This window comes from Camelus ferus, chromosome 5, assembly GCF_009834535.1.
Source record: "Camelus ferus isolate YT-003-E chromosome 5, BCGSAC_Cfer_1.0, whole genome shotgun sequence".
Taxonomy (NCBI): domain Eukaryota; kingdom Metazoa; phylum Chordata; class Mammalia; order Artiodactyla; family Camelidae; genus Camelus; species Camelus ferus.
This window is the reverse complement of record NC_045700.1, coordinates 60,960,875-60,986,608: the sequence shown is the minus strand read 5'-3', so window position 1 is coordinate 60,986,608 and position 25,734 is coordinate 60,960,875. Positions and strand designations below refer to the sequence as shown.

Here is a 25,734-nt window from a genome sequence, read left to right as displayed (position 1 = left end):
ATTTGAATATATTTTTATATGTGAATATCTACATTACATATTTAAATATGTATTTTATATAGTAGAGTATATATTTAAATACAGAGTCACACAAAAACATATATATTCCGTCTTAAATGAATGGAAAATAGTATGGATAATCTCAGAATCATTTTCATTTCTATTTGAATTTAGAAAGACTTGCATGATTTTTAAGGCATATTTATCTTCTTGATTAGAGTTTGTTTAGCCCAATATTAAAATTAGTCTGCACTCCTTAAAGACACATACCTGATGCTGAAGAATTTTATTTACAATATATTGGATAAGAGAAAGAAGTTACCTGGGGATTAAGTATTTTATACCAATATTCATCCAAAACAATCAGCAACATACTGATAAATGAGAATTAGCTGTAAATTAAAACCAATCTCTAAAATAAGGACATAGCTAAGGATTAAATGAAATTAAGAAATTTGCCACAAGTGAAAATTAGGATAGCTCAGTGAATTTTAATCCTTCTTACTTCTACTCCTGTGTGTGTTTGTGTGTGTGGCGGGGGGCGGGTGGTTGAGAAAGTGCATGCACTATAATTACGTGATCACAGTCTTCAGATTCTGGCAAACAGGTGTTCAACTACAGAGTCTGTTAGTTTTAAGTTGTATTAGCAAATTACTTGGCCTCTTGTAGCTCTGTACAAGATTCCTGGACTGTGATTGTGGGAATTTAACCACAGTGGTGTGTAAGTTAATAGTTTGCTTTTGGTAGGGCAAAGTCAGTAGGTAAGCAGGAGTCAGATTATGAGTAAGAGGTTTTTGTGGAAGACGATGAATTCAGTTTGTGATACAGTGTAAGGGGACCATCCACTTGTACCATGACCAATAGCAAGTTGAATTTAGAGAGATCTGGGCTGGAGATGTAAGTTACAGAGTCATGTGTAAGAGAGGAGAACCTAGAATCTAAAAACCTAAGAATATTTATCTGATGGTATGGCTAGAACATCCAGACCATTTGACTCCACATACAAATAAACAGAAGCAAATTTGAGCAGGTAGAGAAACATTATTTAATCAAAATAACAAGTGACAAGTCTCTGGGTACCTAAGGACAAGAATATAACTGCACTTTGGAAGGGACTAGAACCAGGAATAAGAAGCCATCAGGGATCCTGAGAGTATGTTCCCTCACTCTTACCTCTGCTGCTACCTGCATGTCTTCCTTACTCTTACACAATTTATCTGTTCCTCTGAACACATACAGAAAAACGTTTATACCACAGATTCTGGCTTTTATGTATCATGTATCCAAGAAGCCAACTCAACCTAAAAGTAGAATTTAAGTCTTTATTCTGAGTATTAGAAATGGGTATTGGTTCAGGCACAAACCCTGTGCATTTTCATCGACTGCCCTAGCACTACCAGTCACAGACCGCATTGCTGTGCCAGAGCCATCCACTCGCTTGTCGTGAGAGTATGAGCTTTCCCCTTTCCGTGGATGTCCCTCGCAGGCAGGCTGACTAGCCAAGTGCCAAGAATTCTGACTCTACTGACCACTTTTCAGGCTTAAAAGAAACACCACACTGGAGGGTATGGACTTAGGTTTACTGCAAGGATGCTATAGTACTCAGCAGGTGCAACCCAGAAATAGAGGGGGCCTTTGATTTCTAAGAAGCAAACTTTAACTGAACCTCAGTCCTTCCTCACTCCCATGAATTATTCAGGCATAGTTTCTCCTGCATCCTGGCCTCAGAAGTCCTGCATGCCACGGGGTGTGGGGTATAACTGCTGAGCACCCTGCTGTTCTTTTTGCGTAGTAGCCGATGCAGTGATGCCTCATTTCCCATCTGTCCCTGGCTCATTTCTCTCTCTTCTCACGATAGCTGCCCTGGGTTTGCAGCTCCCAAATAAAGCATTAACACGTTAGTCCTTGCTTCAGGCTCCATTTTCTAGGGAAGTCAGACCAGGATAGGCTGCCGGTTGTTTAGATGTTCCCCAGTACCGCCTCTGACTCGGTGTTCAAGGCGAAGGAAGGCAAAGTACCCCCAACGTGGCTGCTAGAGGCCCATCCAGGTGACTTTGTGCCTTAGAGGACACAGGAAGCTTGTTTCCCAAGGAGAAAGAATCACTGTCTTCAGGTCAGACACCCAAAAGGTATCTGACAGAAATTAAAAGTGTAGTCATCAGCGATTGCTCTGCTGGTTACTGCTCCTTTCCCGTGACTCTGATCAGTGCAAGCTCCTCCCTTTTTCACATTTGCCTCTTTAAGCAGTTGAATGGATCTGATCACAGGAGGTGTAATAAATATGGTGTAATTCTTGGAGAAAATAATATTATTGGGAAATTTAATATAGTTAATGATTTTTATAGATCGAAGTAGTGACATGATATATATATTTATGATATGTATGATATATGTGGTATTTATGATACATATGATATATAAATATAAAATTAGGATATTTCTCTATAAAACTTAAGAATATAATTATTTTCAACGTACTTTTAATGTACATATAGTAACTTTGAGGTATAATTATATGCCCTTATCAAAATTTTCTTTCAAGGCATATCTTTTGGATTTCCAGGAACCAGACAATCACTGATTGAGTTCGGCTCACTGAAGTAAGGTAGGGAGGATACACAATTTGCCCTCTCTACCACAGAGAAAGGCAACACAATCACTGAGAAGAGTGGGTTAGGGCTTGATAGTCAATCTTCGTGTGACCTCTGGGATTGGTGTTTATATCTTTCAGGTCACCCCAAATCTCTGCCCTTTCATTGCTTCTTATAAGCCTAAGACACATCCAGGCATAGTCAAGAGTAAAGATAGGCAAAGCAAGATAGAAAATAATGTAGAAAAATATAAGCTACTTTAAAATTAGATCTTCTAAACACTGAGAAAATTAATATATCACTAACTTCTCTTCACATCCCACCTCACCATGAGAAGGCACTAGTTAGCTTTCTTCCTTTCCCTTAATGCATTCAGCAAATTGTATGAGGCTTACCATATGTAGAGCACCATAGAAGAGCTGTAAATACTAACCAAATTATATATCCCTGCCCTTGGCAATAATCATTTCACAATCTGCTAGGGAGATCACTTTGTTTAAATAATTTGTTATGGTCTGAATTCATGATGTTTAAAATGCTGAATTCTACTATGGTTTTAATATTCCCTTACTCATAGCAGTTCTTAAATGAACCAAGTTAGAAAGCTAGAATTCCAGGGAAGGCATTAATGAAAAAACGTAATCATTGTGTTTAACTTCCCAGTAAAATTCAAGCAATACCTAGAATCTGGCAGTCCATGTTGAAATGCCAATGCTTAGGGCAAATTGCAGAAACAGCTAAGTTTTTCACTGACAAGAGGAAAGACAGTGTAGAGTTTCGTGAAAGTCCTATCAGATTTCAGATTCAGAGAACCTAGGAGCCGGACGTCAGAGAGAAGATACTGTTCTTTCAGCCGCAGCCCTGGGCCCAGATCTTTTGTTTTTGTTTTCCATGAGTAAAGAGTGTTGAGAGAAGCAAACTAATTCTGATTAATTTAAGCAGCTATTTAGGTCTCTAAGTTGAAGCAAAGTAGTGTAGTTGAAGGAATATGTGCTTTGCAGTCAGTAAAATCGGATTTGAAATCTATTTTTTGTCACTCCTTGCTGTGTAAATACAGGCAATTTAATTAACCTCTTGGTATCTGTTTTTCTTTATTCTTAAAAGGGTGATAGTATTTGTGATAAGATTTTTATAAGAAATCAACTACATCACTTAATATATGACCCATATAGTGTACCTGGCATATGGTAAACAAGAGTGAGGCCAAAGATTTGTGGACAGCTGAATGATCTGAAGACTTGAAGCATGAAAACCACCAACAGACTTCAGTAAACAATCCTAGTCCTAGACCTTTCTCAGTTAAGTTCTAAAGAACTAACAAGACCTTTCAAAGAATACTAACCACATGAAAGATTTTAAATTTTCATGAATAACTCAGGTTAGCAGTGTTATGCTGAACCTCTTTATGAACCAGACCCTTCAGGACAGCAAGCTCTTCAAGCCAGAGCACCACAGCCAAAACAAACATATCCCTCACCTAACAGCTGCCTTCCCTATTACAGGCAGGTTTCTGTAAGCAGAATTATCTGGCTCTAAAACCAGACTCACTGTGAAGGCTCGGAAAAATACAAATGACTAGTCAGAATTCTGACTCAGTGGGTCTGGAGTCACTTCAGACAAGTTCCCAGGTCATGTTGATGTACCTGGTCTGGGGACCACAGTTCAAGAACTACTTACTGTACAAGGAAGTTTTCTCTTAGGTGCTTCAAATTCAATGCTATAAAGTAAAATAAAATAAATGGGAAAATATTATTTATGAAAATAAAAATTAAGTCATGTAAGGACTTATAAATGTTATTTAGGGTAATCAACTTTCTCCTTTTCTCTGTCTCCTTCCTGAAAACCACAGTTCAACTGAGACATCTTCAAAAGTAGAATCCTTCCAAAGTAGGATCATACCAAGTTTCCACGCTGCATAGTGCTTTAAATCCTTTCATTAAATTGTACCTAACATACCCTATGTGTTTGGTTGTAAGGTGTCCCCTCAAAAAGATGTGTTCAAGTCCTAACCCCCAGTACTTGTGAATGGTACTGGATTGTAGGTAGAGTCTTGCAGATGTAGTTAGTTAAGACGAGGGCATAGTGGAGTAGAGTGGACCTAATTCAATATGACCAGTGTCCTTGTAAGGGGAAGGGAAGACAAAGACACAAAGGAAGAATGCCATTTGAAAATGGAGGCAAAGGCTGGCTGAATCTGCAAGCCACAGGCTGTCAGGGATGCCAGCCACCACCATAAGCTGAGACAGAGTCATAGAACAGATTCATCCTCAGAGCTCTCAGCAGGCAGCGGCATTTCTGACACCTTGGTCTCAAGCTTCAGCCTCCAGAATGAGAGAATGAATTTCTGTTGTTTCAAGCCACCCCTCAGGCTGCAGTACTTTGTCATGGTAACACATTAACATACAAATACCTACCCATTACCTACAAGGTTCTCAGCCTGCCTCTCAAATTTGCTGCAAATCTCGACCCCTTAAGTATTTTTTCCCTACTTATTCTTAAGAGTGAAAATGAAGAATTTTCTCATTCTTAGGAGGGCTACATTAAAAAAAGAGAAAGGACGTGAGAAGAGGGTGGGGCATGTGGGACCGTCTCACTGGAATCACTAGAACTGAAGAAACCTGAATCACCATGGAAATGCTCTTCTGACCATTTCCCTCTGGGTCTGCATCAATTTTCTCAAGCTCTGGGTGCTATGTTAATTCTCCTTCACCTTTAGCTTCAATGTCCTGGCTCGATTATTTATTTCTGGCTTCAATCCTTGGCTTTCCTCTTGGCTCTTCTTGCCCCTTGCTCTTGGCTTTGATACCCCCACAATGTCCTGCAGCTGGACATGGTAAAACTTTCTACTTGCCCTTCATATTTGGCTCCTGTCACTTGGATTTATCCATTTCTTCCCCGTCTGTGCCTGAGTCCACTCATAACAGTTTAACAATCTCCTCACCTAACAGGTCCACTCAACCTTATTTTTCGATAAATAAATTTCTATCAGTCTCCTTTTATTAAATTAAATGTGTCTTCATCCTGAAAACACAAGATCTTTTACATCCTTTTTAACTACTTTTATTTTTCTTTCTCCAAGTTCCCTGAATTTTGGGGCCCAATAGGTTCCTACTACTTTAGTTCTACTGCCATTTTCAGGCTGTTGTTTCATGGCCTGACCTCAGGCATCTCCCCTACTTTTGCCTTTTTCTCTTCCTTGTCCTATCTGTCTTCTGTCTTCAGGACAACATTCTATATTCATCACTGTCTTTAGTAGCTGTTTTGCCCAGTTTTTCCTTTCATTGTCATCTGACATAGTGATTCTCAACTCCAGCTGTGCAGTAGAATCACCTAAGTTTTCAAAACTGGTTCTCCAATAGCTCTACCCCAAGAGATTCTAATTTAATTGGATAAGGCCCAAACATTATATTTCTTAAAATTGCTTCCCACCTAATTCAACTCTTCTTCCACTGTTGATATCCACTGGCTCAGCAGTGTCAGCACCTATGATAAAGGCCTTCCTCATGCCCTAGCCTCACAGTTCCTCCGATCCAGTTCTAAGCATGGTCATTTCATTTCACCTGCCTCATCATTCAGAATGCCTTGCAACTCAGCGTAACTTGAAATAACTCTATCATCTACCAGCGTAATCTCAAACTCTGACATTGAACTAATTGCAACCTTTTTCTCAACGTTTCCACTTCCAGTAAATAAGCTCTAAATTCTTTTTAATGACCCTTTATTGCTCCTTGACTTTTTCCAGTTCATCATACTTGATGACTACTTTCAGGCCTACACAGCCAGAAACGTGGTTAGTCATTTCAATAATGCTACCATCTGTTAGGAAGGAATACTTCTATTGCATGTATCACTTTTCTGCAGAGGGGGAGGAACTCCTGCTTCCTAAGAGGAAAGCATTGGAAGAATACTTGAGACCCCTTCTCCATAGACCTCCTAGACACACCCTGAAAGGAAGATATGATTGATAAGCACCTGACTGGTAAGCACGCAGAAAGAACCAGTGCCGTATGGATCAGTTTCTTTATCCCTCTACTGAGTTGAGGAAGCACAGTTGTTTCTTCTCTACCAGGCAGTAAGGTCAGTTTTTCTCAGCTCCACCAGTAACTAGGTGGATAAGTTCAATTTTGTGGAGAGAATACTTAGATATTGGTTCCCAGTCTACATTATTTACTTCAGCTAGAACAGTAACAAATCTTGTGTTCTGAGCCCTGTCTATCAACAGACTCAATTAATTAACCTCCCTTCATTCTCTTTTTGTTGATTATCTGAGTTGGGAACCATAAAATAGGATTTCTGTCCCCCAGCCACTCCCATTGCTGCACACTGTTAGAGAAGAAGTCATACTTGTTGCATCCACTGTAATTCTTTCCTTCTAAACACAACTTGACCCTCTTTTTTGCCTCATTTTGTAATTATTCCTTGTGTGTCCTGTTTAGCTCCTTCCCCATAGCCATTTCTATTCTCCCTGCTCTCCTAGAACTCTAATCCTAATTCTACCTACTTCCAAATTTTCAGTGAGTAAACTCAGTGCCGACAGTTTTGAGGTCAGACAACATTTACACTCTTCACTTGTCTTGTCTTTGCTTTAAAATGTACTTCCATCTTTCTACCCTTCCTTTGTGCTTTCTCTCTCAGGATTAACCGTTCTTTTTCCCTTGGAAATCCTTCACAACGTTCTCAGTCCCTCCCTTGTCTGAGACCTCATTCCATAAAGTCCTCACGATCGTTTGCGTGTTGAACTTCTCCCTCTCTGCAAAATAATTTCTCTCTGCCTGCCAACTTGGATACAAGAAACAAGGACGTACACTGAAAACAAAATCCTCAGTCCTACTTATTTTCTGTCTCTCCCGTACATAGTTATTGGAAGAATAACCTAGATTTGCTGACTTCACTCTTATTCTTAGGACACCTCACAACATTAATTCCCTTAAATCAGTGGAAATGCCTCATTGATAATTCATTGAAAAAAAAAATAAACATCCTATCAACAGCTTTTTCTTTAGTTCCCACATCACCTCTCTCCTTACTCTTCCTTTTGCATTCCATCCAGATCCTAGGCTTCAGCCCTGATGGTGGGTAATCATGTAAAGTTGTTGTCACTCCTCCCACTTCATATTCATATTTACAATTGTTCACTTGAGCCTAGACTCAACAAGTCTTTAGCCCCATTTCTCATCTTACTCTTTATTCCCTATTTTAGTAAATAACTAGTGACTCAGGCTCAAAGTGTGAATGTCATTTCACACATTCATGTATTAACTTTTCCATCATTCATTGTGTACCTGCTGCTTGCCAAGGAGTGCATTTAGCTCCTGGTTTTACAAAGGAAAATAAAACAATATCTCTCTCCACTGATCTTATACTGTATTGAAGAAGCAGACTGGCAAGTAAATAAAGCATGTGATAAGTGCTCTTCTAAAGGTACAACTAAAAGGCCATCAGAACAGAGTGGAGAGTGATTCATGATGTGTGTGGAAGTTGAAAAATGCTTCATGAGGTGGGTACCTCAGTTGAATCGTTAGTAAGAATTCGGTATTAAAAAAGCCAAGAAGGCCCTTCCAGGAGGTTACTAGGACAGCATTTATAAGGTCAGTGATGCAGTAAAGCCATATGAAATTTGGTTTAACTGGAGTAAAGGGTTTAAAAAAGAATAAGATAAAGAGGGATGGGTCTTAAGAATTATTATGAAGGCTTCTGTATGCTGGCTCTTCTGAACCTGTGATCGTATTTGTTTTTAGGGCAGTCATGTCCTAGCAACAACAGAGAGAGGAGAAAAGAGTCACCTTTGATTCAATTCCACCTCTTCAGTTTCCCAAGCATTCAGTCATTGCTTAAATCCTGGAAATGTGCCCTTTACATTCTCTTACATCTTTCCCTACTGTCTACATCCTGGTGAATATAGACCCAGCTCCGTTCAGTTGCTCAGTTTTTTTCCCTTGGGTATCAGGCTACCGATCTCCAATTCTGGCCTGTACTATAGAATGGGACTTGATGACGTCTTCAGAGAGAACAATTCTAATCGTGTTATTCACACCATCATAGACTTTCTAGGAAACTCCACTGCCATGCTGAATGCAATTTCTTCACCATGACAGTTAAGACTTTCCTCAATCTACCTAATTATCTGCTAATGTGAAGTAGACATGTTCAGTATCACAGCCGAGTAGCCTGTTGCCTGATCTTTATACTTACAGACGCTTTCTCGCCCCTGTGCCTTTGCTGTTGTGTTTCTTCCACCCTAAACACTGTCTTTCCCTTGCAGCCTTTTGAAATATTTCCATCCTTAAAGATTTATCTTAAAATACACCTTCCAAGATTAGTATTTGAAATTATTCCAAACATATGATATGGTTGTCTCTTTTTGCTTTTATGACACAGTCTACGTTTTTTATATTGTGACATAAAGATGTACCTGATGCAGCTATACCCCCATCCATCACCAGAGAATATAAACTTTTGAGAACGACACTAAGTTACTGGTTTGCATTTTCATTTTATTTCAACATGTTGCCTAACCCATAGTCTATGTTAATTAGGGTAGTTATTTTAACTTGATTTGAGAGGTCACTAGATGATTCTCTTTTTGATTAACCTTCATAGTTCAAGACAGCTGTGTGTTTAGTCATGACAATTCCTTGTGCACCAAACAAGAAGTGAGAGCCTTAAAAACTACCCTCAGTTTTGGACGTCTTCCCCTACTCCACTGCCCCTAGAAGGTAAAAACAAGCAAACAAACAAGCAACTGGATCAATCATGTTTCAAACTCAGTGCTCAGAAAGTATCTTTGGGCATGATAGTCTGGGAAAGAAAGAAAATTTAAATTTTGTAATTTCAAATAAACCATATGACTTAGTTTTTTTTTTCTTTACTGTTCAACTGACTGATATGATTTTACCTCAAACTACCATGTCCACACCCTGTTGTGGTTTTCCTTTCTTGACTCTATGTGATATCTTAAGACCTTTATTCATTTCTGTCCTGAAATGACGGATCTTGGATGCTTTACTAATAATATCTGAATATCTTTCTTGGCTCAGTGCAAAGGCTTTCAATCCTGTGATAAAATGATAGTGATGATAAATAAAACAAAGGTTTAAATGCAAGTATTATGTTCTGTCCTAATTTGATTTGAATAATAAAATAATTTAGGAAAGAATGTACAGACATACATATAGAGACTAAAGAAAAGCAAGGCATTGTTATATAAAAAAGTGATGGATACTATTCCATTCCTACTTTTTCCCTCCTATTCAACATGACAGTAAACTATTAGCAGTTATTGAAAATAGATGATAATTTATTCATGTGTTAATTCAGTCTTAGTAAGTATTTATTAAGTTTTACTACATCTTAAGCAATTGGACGAGTTATTATGAATATATAGATAAAACATATGACCCTTTCCTACAAGATGTCACAGTGATGATAAGTGTAAATCAGCAAAGAAAAGACTGAAGACAGAAAGAAGTCGGGGCACAATGCATGCTGGGAGTTATAGGTGAGTGTCCCAAAGTAACAAAGAGGGACAGAGAGGGATGAAGGAGATGGGAACCCCATTTCTGTTCAAAATCAGGACCTAACCAGGGAATAAAACAAAACTTAAAGCTGCTAGTTTGAAAATGAAAGTCAGCCATGTCAGCATAATTTAATTTAGTGAAATTTAGTGTGCCATCCAGACACTGATTTCAATAGGCAAAAACAATGTTGAGACAAATCTTTTCCTTTTTTGGATAAAACAAAATAAAAATAAAACATACATGGAGGCAATAAATGAGAATTATCTGGAAGAAACAGAAGAATATCCCTTGGAAAATGATTTTATGCAAAAATTTTATATATATATTTAAAAAATGGTGTCATTGATAAAATCCAAGAGAACATTATATGTACTTAAAAGGAGCTGAGATGTAATAAGATAAATGAATGGAAAGAAAACCCACAATGTGAAAAGGAAGAAGAATGCAATTTAAGAATGTATTGAAAGGAAATTACACAGTAGCAGGAGATTGATGCCACAGAAAAATAAATCAGCATGTGGAAGTCAACTCTGAAAATCTTTTCTAGGGAGTGGAAGAAGAGGCTGCTTCCGTCATAGTATATAAAGAAACAAAAGAATTAAAAACATGACATAGAAGATGGTAGCTATGGAGGTCTGAAAACAGAATGATCAACAAAGATAAATAACATGTCAGAAGAAACTGCCAGAACACATGTAAACATACTATTCCCAGCCTTACTAAACATCTGTATATGCAGTTTGAAAGTCTCTGCAGACTTCTGCAGATAAAGACGAAAGACTGCACCCAATTCTTTCTCATAGATTTGAGCACCACAACCCTATCACTCACAGCACTAAGTTCATTCTCTCTGGTAGGTTCACTTTAGAAAGCCACTTTAATTGAAATAATAAAGAAAAATGTACAAGTCTACAGGAATAAAAATACATTAGGCATGCTAAAGAATAATTCATCTCTGAAACATGAAAGGCCAGGGTACAACAAGAACTGATTTAAAGGGAAAAATATGATCAATAATTTTATAGCACATCAAATTGCCTTTTACGAGCGCAGGAACAAACGTACAGTTGTGTATGTCCAAGAGGTACTGGAAAATGCACATATATAATCTACATAAACATGGACTGAAGGAGAGAAGGCACAATGTACAAGGGCTAGAGCTGTAAAATGTGTAATACTAATAGTTTAAAATATTTCAAATGGAGATAAAATCGACAGTGTAACCACAGAAATGATAACAGGGCCTAGCACAGTAGCATTCACTTAATATTGGTTGAAAAGATAAATGTTCCAGACAATTATAAAGTAATAAAATTGAAACAAACAAAATCAAAAGAAGTAGAGAACCTGAATAGAGTCACATCCTGAGAAGAACTGGAAGTAACTGAAGAGATGTAACCTCTAAAACAGGTGCTGGGACCAGATGGTTTTACGAATGAGGCCTCTTACCCTTCAAAGGACAAATCATGCCAACGTTGTCCAAAGTATTCTAGGACATGGAAAACTAGAAAAATACCCTTGTCATCTTGTAACACTGGCATAACAGCAGTAGTGAAACATGGAAAAGAAAATCAAAGAGATAAAAATGGCAGACCAATTTTACTTTAGAATCAGATAAAAAAATAATAAAATACTTGCAGACTAAAATCCAGCGTAATATTAAAATGTCACAGTTGAGCACATTATATAATAATAATAATCGCTTCTTAATAGAAAATTCATTAATATGCCCTATATCCCGTCCATCCCCACCTTCTCAAGTGCTTCAACTGTAAATTCCTTTGTGGCAGAGAGAGACAGTGGTTATATCTGTCTTGGCCACCTCTGTATCCCTTGTGCCCATCCTATAATTTTGCCAGAGTGATCAAGAAATCTCTCTCAGTAAGTGGAAAATTGACTGGCAAGGTTGTCAAAACGATGAGAGTCATTAGCAATAGGTACAGATAAAATATGGCAAATAAAAAAATGAGTCAGCTATTAATTGGGAGGAGGAAAGAATAAGAAAATAAACCTCATCTCCATATATTACTTGAACAGCAGTGAACATTATTAACACAATCCTACTAATGTGAACACAGAATACTGATTTTACTATAAATGTTATATAAAAGATGTGTGGGGTTGAAGGGAAATGTGGTGCTATTTTAAGATAGCTTAATAATTGTTCATAATAGAGAAGAAATCAAAAGACAGTGTCTAATATCTGTGCTTCAGTTTGTAGCAGTTTGGGGTTTCATTTCCACATATGGAGGCAAATACTAAGATTATGTAAAACAAGTAACTAAAGGAGTTTTCCTTTTGGTTGTCTCTGGGAGTGGAGTTGCTGAGGCCTGGGCAGGCCTGCTGTTTTGCAGTATTATAATCATGCTTCAGTGTTGTAAGCAAGGTCCTAAATGCTTGAATGACCTTAGAAGTACTGCGTGAACATCTTAAACTTTGAGCATATATTTGATAATATAAGAATTTACAAACAAATTAAACCTGGCTATAACAACATTAATGTCAAAATCATAGTACCTATTTGGGACAAGGGTAGAAGAAAACTGGCCATTGAATAAACTTATTGTGGATTTAAAACCGATAGATTTGCTCCATAGGGCATTTTTGCATATGTATTAAAAGATTTAGGAATCCATAATTTCTGATCTAGTAACTCTCTTCTTAAATTTATTCTCCAGAAATATTCAAGCTCATATACAAACATTGTCATCATTTTCCTTGTTTGTGATATTTTGCCGACTGAAAAGATTTTTTTTTTAAGTTTTGGTAATTAGCCTATTCACATGTTCTATCTATGCCAATTATTAACTTACTGCTTGCAGCTTCAGACCCACCCTTCTAAACTCACTCTTTAGTCCTGGGGCTGAGACCCTGCACACCCCATTTCCTTTTGCAAACTGCCTCCAAGTAGAGCTCTGCCCATTTGAAGTGCTAAGACAGATTTCCAGCCTGAAGGAGGAAATGTAATTCCATCCTTCCTTCCTACTACCTGTGGGTTTCCTGTGGCTTTTGTTGGCTCCCAGTTCCATGCCAGCAGTAGCTGAATTCAGTTTTCAGTTTTTCCCAAATTTACAGAAGCATCCTCACTGCCTGCTCTCCAGAGATACCAACCTCAGCTAAGCAGCAACCCCTCTCAGAGATCTGAGTTTAAGTCCTTCTAAATTTCTAAGATTTAATAACTCAGACCTCTTCCCTATGGTCTCTCAGCCCTAGGGGTTCTAGTGGCTTCCTACAGTTACTACCTCTAGGATCCTTTAGGTTCTCTTTTAACACTTTAATGTACGTGGTTAGCAAATTTATTCTTATAACATTTTTCCTCTTAAATTCTTTTGGAATAAATAGCATGGTTTCTAACTCCTGAATCTGCCTCAGTGTAATAAGTGTATGTTTATAGTCACAATTAGGAAAAAAAAAAAATTCCCCCAGAAACCTTGAGAAAAGGTCTTCTACCCACTGAAAAAAAAAAATTATTTATTAAAAATAACAGTAAACCCTTAAGCAGGCAATAAAATCAAAATAATATAATACAATATTCTGAATTTTGGAAATTAAACTTGTAGGGTATGATGGTGAGAAGAATTAATCAAATAGATAAAACAAAGGGAATGTGGAAATTTTAAACCTATTTGCCCTGACATGTGATTTTTCCTCCCTTATCTGGAGTCAATGAGATTGCCTCTGAACTTTAATGGTTGTCTTTCCCTCTGCCTTATACTCTATTCCCTTTGCGTCGTTCCCAATAATGATGTTTCTTGTAAATGCCCGACTTCATGTTTTCCACATGATCGACATGTGGCTGCTGGGTTTGCATAGAGAGGTTTATTTTGTCAATGCAGGAGAATTTATTTTGTCAAAGAAGAGACACTTCTACAGACAACTTTGGTTCATTTGATACCTCCTGCTCTAGCCAGTCTCTGTTCTACTTAATCATCATGTTGGATATATTGGACATGTGACTCAAGTCTCATTTTCATCCAAAGAAATTCCCAAAAGGCTTGTTACTTTGATGAAATGGCATTAATTAAACATAGTCTCAAGAAGGGTAGTTGGAAATAGATATGATAACAATTTAGTTTTTATGCTACTGGGAGCATTTTTTAAAAACCCTCCTTTCTAAATGATACCCTGAACTCCATGTGAAACATTTTCCTCCCCCTGGGAAAAAAAATTGTGTTTCTTCAGCAATTTAGCCTAGAACAAAGAAATCAAAAATACTGTGTGCTAAAAAAAATTCACAGCTTAAATTTTGTAGAGGCAAGGCAAACTAACATTAATAAATGAAGCTAATTAGGCTTGATTTGCATATTTAACTCATCTTAATTACACATGCATTCAGCAAACATTTTAAAAGCCGCAATCAATCTTTCACAGACATGGTTAGCTACTTATATAGAATAACAAAAACCAGAAGCCTTGCTAATGATTATTCTGTTTCCAGTTTATATGCCATTAAGATTATTTCAGTAATAATAATAGAATATATATTTCTTTTACAAATTACAAACCTATAAAGTTAAAATGCTTTGATTTCATGAAGTTATTTTTTAAAAGATTTGCAGAAAATATTGTTATATAAATTATTATATTAAATATTTGACCATATTCAATTAAAAAAGGATCTTCATAAACGTCTTTGACATTAATTTTGAAACTTGATAATTAAAGCAGTAACTATAATAGAAACAAGCTATGTCTAGCTGATAGTGAGTAGGAAAAAGTTGTTCTGAAGCTGGTATCAACTTTAATTCTCTCACCCTTGGACAAAGTTTGCTTTCTCTTCTTTAGCAGTACTTTTCATTGGTTATATAATTTGAAATAAAAATTCATAGGGCACAATTGCACAATATAATCCTCTTTAACTTCAACAAGTTTTATTTAGTTAATTTTTTCTTAAAAATTTAAACTGTTTTCCTATAAACAATTATTTTCTAGAAATATGCACAGAAATAATGCTATGAGGAGACAGTACCTCTGCATTGCAATGTAAGGTGCTGGCAGGGCTGATGGGGTGGCCAAGTGCAGGGGGTGCTGTCAACAGGAAAAATCAGTGCACAAGATTTATTCTGTGCAACTGTCAAATGGGTGTGAAATTCAACTATTAAGGCTCCATTTCCTATAGTTCCGCTCCGTGAGGATTCTGTTATAAAATCAAAAATCCTGAGAGGTTAACCCTTTTGCCTGACTTCCCTCGAAAAGGTTAAGGTCATGTGAAGAAAAGAAAGTTGGTGAAGGGCAAACATATTACACTTAATAACTTTCCTAGAAATAGCCCTTTGTGTGTGTGTGTGTGTGTGTGTGTGTGTGTGTGTGTGTGTGTGTGTATATACTAACTCCAAAAATATTTATTAAGTACCTCTCATGAGCAGCTCATCCCTACAGTTACACTTGTCGGACTACACTTATTTAGCAAACCCAAATGCTGATCTCCTATCCAGTTTTTGTGAAAAGTTTACTTTGGATTGTGTTGGCTATAGAGGCAAGAGTAGATAGGTCAGTCTTTGAAGAGTGGCTGTGTTGCTTATTGAGGCTTGTGTTTGTCTGTTACACAGGAGGGAAAAGGTTAATATCAGCCTTAGGCACATGTTCACTGTAGTGAGTCTGGCCAATTGGCTGGCTTTCAAATCATGAGTCTGATGCTGTTTGGCTTTTCAGAGTGTTTACTGAAGTTGCTTGTCATTGATTAATTAGATAGGCTTAAAACCACTTCTGGTTGTTTACTTGTAAGCAGGGCTGTGGAACTGTTACTAATTGATTGGACAAGTTTAAAACTAGTTCTAGTGTTTGTTAACATGGCTATAGAAGGGTGAGTCTTTTCCTAGGAGAGTGGCAATTTTTTGTTTGTTTTCAGTGACTAATAAAAACTGAGAAGTAGAATAAGAAATAGAAAAGAAGACCACCCGTTAATCTATGAAAGGCAGTATCTCTTACTTATGTAGGCATGATGTAATCACTTTACATAAATTTCTCCAACTGTAAATAAGAATTTAAAACATTGATAGAAATTAAGATTTAAGGTATGTAAAGTACTTAGCATAGTAGTTATATAATGAGAAATATTGCCAGTAACTTTCCAATGAGCTGAGTTCTAAATCTTTCAGTTTCACTCGACTATCACAATCTTTACCACCAAAATATACTACCTTTCATAATAAAATGCACATATAGTATGATTTCATTTATGCAAAAACTGGGGTAGATAACATGACACAGTAAAGTGAATGTATGTGCACAGACTATTCCCTGAAATACGTAAAAGACACCGTTCATAGTGGTTTATCTAGGGGTGACCTGAGATAAGAGACCACATTTTCATTGGCTGGTCTTCTGTAATATTTGACTTTTCAACCATATTTCTATATTTATTTTCTCCCATAAAATATAGTTCATAAATAATCATGAGACTATTTTTACTAAAAAGGGCGTGAAGAAACTTTCTGGAGTGCTGCAAGTGTATCTTAATGTGAATAGTAGTTATACAAATATATATATTGATAAAAATCCATTTAGCTAAGCCCCTAAAATTTATGCATTTTACTGGGTATAAATTATATGTTATAAAAACACTTTAACACATCAAAAAGACATTTTAAAAGATAGCTTTGTTCAAAAACAAAAATGAAAAAACAAAAAATTATTCTGAGTTGGGAAGGCTTATTTTACATTTACAAGCCTGTTATTTTTTTTCAAAAGAATATTATTGAATCTGTTGGTTAAATAAATGTCATTATAATGACATGGAAGTTTAGTGATTTTAGTAATGGTATGTTCAGTTACTTATGTGATGATTATTTGTGATTTTATATTTTATGATTATTTTATAATTTTATATTAGGCCTAATTTTTAAGACTTTAAACTTGTATCTTGACTTCTGATAAGTATTATTTTAATATTTTTAAGTCTTCACATGGCAGTATCGATAATAGAAAAGCTTTTAATATTTGAAGAGATAAGATCAATCTTCCTATTTTGTGTTTACATCAGTCAGGTTAGGCTTGGTTGTGTTATGGTAACACACAACCTCCAAATCACAGCAGCATTCTTACCTTGCACGTGGTCTGTGTCCTCTGTGGGCTGGAAGGGAGGGCTTGTTCATCATATTCCCCAGGATCCAGGGTGATCTAGCAGCCACCTTGAATGCTACTGGCTTCTGCCACAGGAAAAAGATATCCCTGGAGAGCATTGTACCTCTAATTAAATGCTAGAAAGGTAGGGTTGGAGAGAACATGAGAGGGGTACTGCATGCCATTTATACTCACAATTCTTGGACCAGAACTCGTTACATGGCCCCACACAATCACATGGGGGCCAGGAGGTATATATCTACCAGAAAGGAGGAACACTGGAAAATACAGCAGCTGGGAAACTCAGCCTCCTTCCATTTGTGCTCCACCATCTTCCAGAGCCCTTCTGCCTCCAGCCTGCAGACAGGCAAAAATAAACAACTTAGAGGATTGTGGTGGGTATTTTATGGACCAGGCCTATGCTGGACTTCACAGTTGCCCACGTTTCACTGGGCAGTTCTCAGTCCTGTGGCCACACCTGACGTGAACCCTGGCTGAGTGCCCAAAGAGAAAAGGACAGTGGCTGCCTAGAATAGTTCCTGCTACTGGAATGAGAGGATGTAAGAGAGGAGGCGGAGAGGTGGGTATTAGACATCACTGAAGCGGTTGTATTGGAGTTGGAGCAAAATGGGAAGCAGGACAGGGCATGGCTGAAGCTGCCTGGAAACATCCGAGGTAGAGAAAACAGGACATTCTTGGCCTTAGAAGGACAGGAAGGCCAATGGGACAGCATCATGGTTTTGTGTCTGTATTTACTTGTTTATTTATCCTGACGGGAAAGAGGAGGTTTCTGGATCAGAGGTCACACCATTTATTTACTCCCAGAGCAGCTCATGCTGATTTCCCTTCCCCACTTCCCCATGGGGAGAGGCAGTGAGAGCCAGCTGTACCCCGTGAGTGCAGTGGGCTTATGTACCATGGAAAGGAACCCCCAAATCATGAAACTCAGTGCCCCTCCACTCCTGCAGTAGAAACACGCACACACACAGAGATAGAGAGAGAAACTTCTGTTCTGAAATGTAAGCAAATCCTCTGTAGGAAGAGGAGGGGAAAGACTCTCAACTTTTGACCATTGTAATGTAAATAAATCATCTCAGGAGGGGATGCTTCTAAATCTCTCCAGAAGTCTCCCTCTTTAGGGTTGCTATTCAAGCATCTTTTGACATCCAGGTGCAGTACTCTGCTCAGAAAGCCCTGACGGTGTGGAAACATGAAAATAATCATGGAGTACAGTGCCTGAGAAGGGAGAATAGTAAGGGATGAGGTCAGATAGGTAGACAGGAGCCAAACAATGTAGAGCCTTTGGACCTACGTAAAAGTTTAGAATCATTCTGAATACCATGGTAATTGCTTAGATGGCTGAAGCAGGAGCATGGCGTGATCTGATTCAGGTTTAAATGAACACTGCAGTGGCTGAGAGAGAAATGGATGGGGAGTGGGGTGAGAGTAGGAGGAAGGAGAGGAATAAGGATGCTCCTCCTGCTGTCCTCATGCTCCACGAGATGATGTCCTGCACCAGCATGGTAATGGTGAAGGTCAGAGGTGGGCAGAGGAGGGCTGTATGTTGAGGAAAGAACTGATATGCTGGACGAGGGCTGGGGAAGAAGGAGAGGTATTCTAATTCTCAGGGTTTTGTTGTTGCCTAGTTTTTTATTTATTTGAGCAACAACTGGTGATGCCATTTACTTAAAGGGAAATATTTGGTAAGGGTCAAGCTAGACAGTTGGGAAGTGGTAAATCTAAAAGTCTGCTTTGCATATTATGTTTAACATGCTGTATTAGGCAGGTCACCAGCAAGAAACAGATAAGGTGGAGTACACTCAAGTTGCATGCTTACAGAATTAAGAACAGGGTTAAGGGACCGAACACAACACCCAAAGGCTAGCATAATAGGATGCCATTACTACTACTCCTAGGTCTGAAGGGGCTGGGGAGGAGAACACTACGGGGCACAGTGTGAGCTGCAGTCTTTGGAGAAGACGTGCACAACACAAGTAGTGGAATGAGGTTGAGGACAGAGCGACTAAGAAAATCCCGGCTGAATGGGAAGGGAGCTGAAGTGGTTATTTATCCATCTTCTGTATCTTTTTGTTCTTCCCTATCCTGCTGGTGTTTTCCTCTGGCTGAATCTAACCAGGGAACAGAGAACCTGAGAGCCCATGGTGATGTGGTTAATAGCAATTAGGACATGGAGCAGGGCAGGGCCACTGGGGAATGAATCTGAGAGAGAAACAGGAAAAAACCACACTGATGCCTCTAAGACTCCTTCCTGGGGTCTCTAAGGAGGCTAATAGGAGCTAAGGGTAGAGATGTTGATTTGGACATCGTATCAGTAGTATATGTCTCATGTACTGAGCGCTAATATTTGTTACAAAGCTCTTACTTTGTGCCCTGTACCAACATTCCACATGCAGTATCTCACTTAATTCTCAAAACAGACCTATAGGTTAAACATCGTTATCTCAGTGGACATGGGTAATGACACTTAACCTGTAGGTTTGTTTGAGAATTAAATGAAGGAACTGAAGCACAGTGAAGTGAAGCACTGACTAAGGTCACACAGCTATTAGGTAGCAGATCTGAGAATTAAGTCCCAGACGTTTCTATCCCCAAGGCCAGTCATAGAAACCATCATTGTACACAGCTTCTCTGAGACAGGCAAATATTGGAGCAATGACATGGTAGGTCATGTATGTGTGTGTTTTTTTTTTTTTTAAGACTTTTTCCTCTTCTTCATTTTTTCCACTTCTTTGAAAGAAAACAATTCTGAGAAGAATTCATCAAAGAAAATACTCCAAATTTTAATGTCCCGGTTTTGGTATTGCTTTTGATTAAGGCTGTTTGCAGACTAGAATATTAGTAACCCACATATTCCCTATACCACACACACAAAAAGAGTAGATTCACTATTATCTTGGGAACAATGCTGGATGGAGAAGCTTTTTTAACTTTTCCTAATTCATGAAACATTTATCTTCAAGTCAGGTTTTGTTATAGCAGCACAAATGTGGTCCATCAGCATTTCCATTATAACCTCGTATTTCCAGGGCTTTTCAAGAGTGCCTTAGAGATTCTACTTTGAATTAAAACTTGGCATTCAGGATTTGAATCAGAAAACTCCATTTTCCTTAGCAACTAATCAAATAGTTCAGAGGTTCTCAGTTTAGAAGAGGACCGAATGTAAAACTTCTATTAATGCAAAAAATATTTTAAGACAAAATGGCTAATTTGAATGTGTAACAAATATTATCATTCACTATACAATTATAATATTATGTAACTGTATGTGATATTTGTTCTCAAAAAAATTAACCATAAATGTTCCTAAGATAATATGTGAAAGCTCACTGTAACATCTTTGCTCACTATAACATACTTTGTCTTTTTTCCTTTGTAAGTAATTTATATTCTACTTTGGGAACTTGGATGACTTGAAGTCCACAGCATAACTGGTTTAATGTTATAACAGTATGAAGATACTGAACCAGGACACCTTGGGTAGGGGGAATCCTGAGAAGGGTGACAAAGTGGTTCAACATATTTTTTTGAAGTTTAAATTCATGTGGGGAAATTTTGCATCCTATGAAAAAGGGATTAATAGCATACATTAATTCTGTAAATAGGTATTTGAAATTTAATGTGCTGAATGCAATGGCAAGAATGGGGATTAAATAAGTTTATTTATAAAGCTGTTCCACTTAGTTCCAAAATACTCATGAATGTTCTGCCACAATGAGGGGATATGGCGCTGGCCCTCTGTCTTTAATATCTGATTCTGTAGTCTTTTCTGTGGTCTCTCTTCCAGGTTTACATGATGTAGGACCAAGCGAATACATGGTAGTGAGTGGAAGTAGATGAAGCCTTTTGAGTAAACCTACTCTCCTGGTTGACTTCTCTCCAGTCACACTGGCCCCCTTGCTATTCCAGAAACACTCTGGGCAGACTCCCACCTTGAGACATTTGCTCTAGCTTTTCCTTCTTCCTGGAATGCTTTTCTTCCAGATGCCTGCTGGGCTAACTCCCTTATGCCTTCTGTCTTTGTTCAAGTCTTACCTTCTGAGCGTGGTCAAACTGCATCACTCTACTTGATAGTTTGATTTGCCCCTAGCCCCTCAATCCCAGAGCTCATGACACCCTTTACCCTACTTGGCTTTTCTTTCTTTTTTTTTCCACAATATTTATCTTCCAACACGTTTTATACCTTTTTAAAATGTCTATTCCCTCTCTCTTCCCATAGAATGTAAGGTCAATGACGACAAGGTTCTTTGTTTTATTCATTGACATAAGCCTAAGCACGTAGAATTGTGCTGAACATGTATTAACTTCTCTAAGATACTTGTTAAATGAGCATTGTGTTGAATGAAATCTGAGTTTCAGCCCATAACAAGAATCAACAGACAGCATTTCAGATATAATTTTCTCTGGTCTTACAGAATTTGGGTTATTTCTCTAAGATAGTTAAGAATGCTCTTTTAAAATTGATGTCAAAATGAAAGATCCCACATTTAACTCCCTTTTGTAATGTGTTATGGGGCCATTTTTCTAAAAATTAGCTGCTCTTTGGGAAAGATGACCCAAATGGGTAGATGCAAGATATGGTTTTCGCAAAACAAATGCTTATTTTGTGTTAAAAAATGATATTAATGCCAGACTCAAAAGTCAGGAATTAAAATGTGATCTTGTGATTAAAAAGAAGAAAGAACCCCATACACCCTCAGGAGTGCTGAAAATGTACTGAAAACAAGACCTTTCTATAAAGATTTCATTACCTGGCACCTTGCTTGGAAGCTATGCTAATTGCAAAATGGAGTCATTTGGTGAGAATTCACCACCATCTCAATGGTATAAAATGAGGACACTAGGGTTTCAGTGTAGATGTCAACACTGGTGACACACTCACCAGCACAGCCCTGATTCTGAATGGTAGCTGACTACAGAAACTAGCATTTTCTACCAGGAGAATGTATTAATTTTATTAATAGACTTAAACATTACTTTAAAACAAGATTAATTCTCTTTCCATTTCTTTTCACATATTGAATGGAATTTATTTGACTTGTGTTTCTGCTTTGTCTTCTTAGGGTAAATGTGAACAGTCGCTCTATGGTCACATGCATTCCATCAATGACGCCACCTTCACTCCTAGGGTGAGTTCAGTTCTCCCAGTAAATTATTTTACTGCTTCATTTATGCAGGTTCACTTTAATGAAACAAAGTTCCGGAGGAAAGTGGCAAGTTAACGGTGAGAGGAGAAAAATTTGAGAATTAATTATGGCAATGAAAAAAATATATAGCTAATATAGGGTTACAGAAGTTTAAAACACACACTGTACAGTATTAGGAATGAGAAGTAATTCTCCTATTGTGCTCACCTCCACTTAAACATATTTTTAAAAGCTTTTTGTCTATTTTGGCTTCAAGAAAATAAATGGGATATAAATTTGTAAATTTTAGTGTAAAATCATAAAAATAATGAAAATGCTTGAATGGAAACCCAAGAATAAAAAACATTAAGGAAATCAGGACTTTCTTCAAGCTGGAATAAAGCAATGTTGATTTGACAGCTTTTCAGTTTCTCACAGAAAATTTTCAGATGTGTCTTTATACAAACTGATGACATAGCAAAAATATTTGTCTGCAGTTTGAGGTGTTTAGATATATTAGGATGACTTTACCAATCATGAGTGAAAATTGTTCGACATTGCTTTGAGTTGGCTGTGCTAGTTGGGGTTGTATCTAAAAGAGTTCAGATAGTAATCAGGAAGGATGATCTAAGTGTTTTCCTTCTCTGATGAAAACAATTTGACTAGATAGATAACGTCTCAAGTCCCTTCAAATTCTACGATTTAATTATATCTAACATTTTAATTTGCCTCTAAGTTCCCAGTACAGTGTGAATCTTAATTCCACATTCCTGTTTCTTTTCCAATTAGCTAAAAAAGAAATCTGATAGATCACCTACACCTAACTTCAGAATAACAGAATAGTCAAAATTCTGTTACTGTTATGCTGTTATTGTTATTTCAGAGAGAGGAAAAATGTTCACTACAATTTTTTTTTCTGCTAATGGGCCTTGTTTTACTTCTATTGAAATTGTGCTGGTATCATCGTCAGTCCTGGAATGTTAATGATGGACTCAACTAAAATTATATTTTAACAAATTTATCTTAGTAAGGAAGTTCCATTTAATTGACTCTATTGAACCAATACATTATGGATTAGTTCTAGATACCAAGTAAAATTTTATTTCTAGCAGAGTATAGAGCCATTTAAGCACCACAGAACCATATGATAGGATATTTATGCTAAAAATCTATTAAGTGGCTTATAGCTTTGCCTACCCTAGGAAAATTTAATGGAAGCTAAAATGAAGTGAACTAATATTTTCTAAGTCAGGCATTTATTTTGGTAGGCAATTTCATAGCTGAAAAAGAAACACCATTTAACATTCTAAATAGCAAAATTAATAAATATGGAAATAGCCAAGTTAGATTTATTGAACAAGCAATCAAGGGACCCATACATTAATTATGCATATTTCAAAAGCAGGATAATAAATACGAAGTCCAGGTGTCCAATATCAAAACAGCTAACCTGTTTTTGTTTACACATTTTGTTCATACCAAAGGGACTATCACAACACTATCCCAAATCAACACCCCAAATGTTCTCTGAATTTTTCCATTAATTTATCTCTTCTTTGCTATAAATGTTTAATAACTGTGAAGGAAATGATGTTTTGTTGGGATGACTGGCACTCCTGCATGAAATTTTCAGTCACTTATGTCAACTGTTTTGAAACTGTTGTATTTCACATACTTGCTAAGGAATGTCAGGCAGTGGGGCGGCAGCAGAAACTGGAAGAGCACAGAGACTTTCAGGATTTCTCAAGGACGTGGCATTGTGACACAGTCTACATTCAAACTCTCAGACAGAGCTGTGACAATAAATGCATTATATGGTACATATATAGCAGGCAGAGATTTGAATTATTTAATACTAGCTTTGATAATTGTTTGATGCCTTTAGGGATATGTGTTCAAGTGACATTACAAGTTAAAAATGCATTTCAATACTTTATTTTAAATATTTCTATGATGTGCCTACATGTAGATATGTATCCTTTTTGTGTTTCTCAGAACTTGATGAGCTTCCTCATTATGAGTACCCTTGTCTTTCTGCACTTCTGGAAAATCTTTAGTCATTATTTCTTTAAATATTTTTTTCTTGTCTGTTCCATCTAGTCTCTCCTTTAAGACCCTCCTTTTATACTTTCATATGCTGAAAAGTTTTGTTCAATTCTCCAACTTTCTTAACTTCTTTTTAGAGTTCCTATGCTTTAGTTTTCTGTGCTGCATTTTGATGGACTTCTTCAGATTTGTCTTCCAATTCACCAAATTTTATTTGGCTGAGTCGAGTTTACCACTTTATCTTTCTATTCAGTTTTCATATCTCTATTATTACATTTATCATTTATAGCATTTCTACTGGATTATTTTAGAATTTCCCTTTCCTTATTTCACTATGTATTCTTTGAGTTCAGATTTTTTTTAATTTTTTAATCCATAATTTCTTTGAATTTGGAGTGATGGCATTATTTCTGCATCATCTTATTCCACCATTTTCCCAGAAGTCTCAAATACCATGTATTCAAATATGAACTCTAGCCAACAACTCCCCTGAAATTCTCTTGTTTCCGTATTGTTACATCCAATGACTATTTCTCTATTATTATTAGACTTAATTTTTTATATAACTTAAAACATGCTTCTTGAATCCTGGGAATTAAAATCTGTTTGATCACTATTTTTAGTCTACTCTGCTTGATCCTCATCTACTATTTGACTGCTAAATATTAAACTGTGTCAAGACTCAATCTTAAATCTTGTTCTCTAGCAGATTCTCTTCTTACATCATCTCACTCAGACCTGTGGCTTTTAATTTCATCTACAGGTGACGATTTCCAAGTAAACCCTACTCTGTACTCCAGACTCACTGTTAGCTATTTTGCCTCTCAACCTAAATATCTATAAGATATCTCATTTTAATATGCTAAAAATGAATCTATTGCTTTCCCTTTTGTCCTAACTGGTTTCTTTCCCCATCTTGTTATCTTAGTCACTGTCACCCTGTTCATCCCAATGCAGAAGTTGGAGGATCAGTTGTAGTTCACAGTTGTCTTGGGACTTAGTGTCTGTTCACTCTTAAAAAAAATTTCTCTACATGGGAAAGCAGTAATGAGAATGAGAAAAAGGATATTTAAAATCTTTTTTGGCCCAATATCTCCAGTATCTAGTATAGGTTATTTTACATACTTAAATTCAAAAAAAGTGATGAATAAACTCAGTTTTAGACAAATGGAAACACAAAGATTTCATTGCACCATTATATCATTGCATCTTATTTAATTCACCTTTATTGGAATTCCAAGTTCTGTGGATAATGAACTGCAAGACAAGCTTATTTAATTCTCACAATACATTAGTTGCTCCTTAGAAAGCTTCTATTATATCATAGCATCCCATAACTTTGGAGCATTGGAAAATTACCCAATTTCAGTTACA

The 25,734-nt window shown here is 37.0% G+C and overlaps 1 protein-coding gene across 6 annotated transcripts in view; it reads left to right on the top strand.

Annotated features, from left to right (window-relative positions):
• Positions 1–25,734, top strand: part of SPAG16 (sperm associated antigen 16) — a 779,129-nt gene that overhangs the window by 523,018 nt on the left and 230,377 nt on the right. For all 6 annotated transcript variants that reach the window (XM_032479927.1, XM_032479929.1, XM_032479930.1 and 3 more), the window contains one exon: positions 22,252–22,317. In XM_032479927.1, coding sequence (XP_032335818.1) covers positions 22,252–22,317 — 66 coding nt within the window. The remainder of the gene's footprint in view (positions 1–22,251; positions 22,318–25,734) is intronic.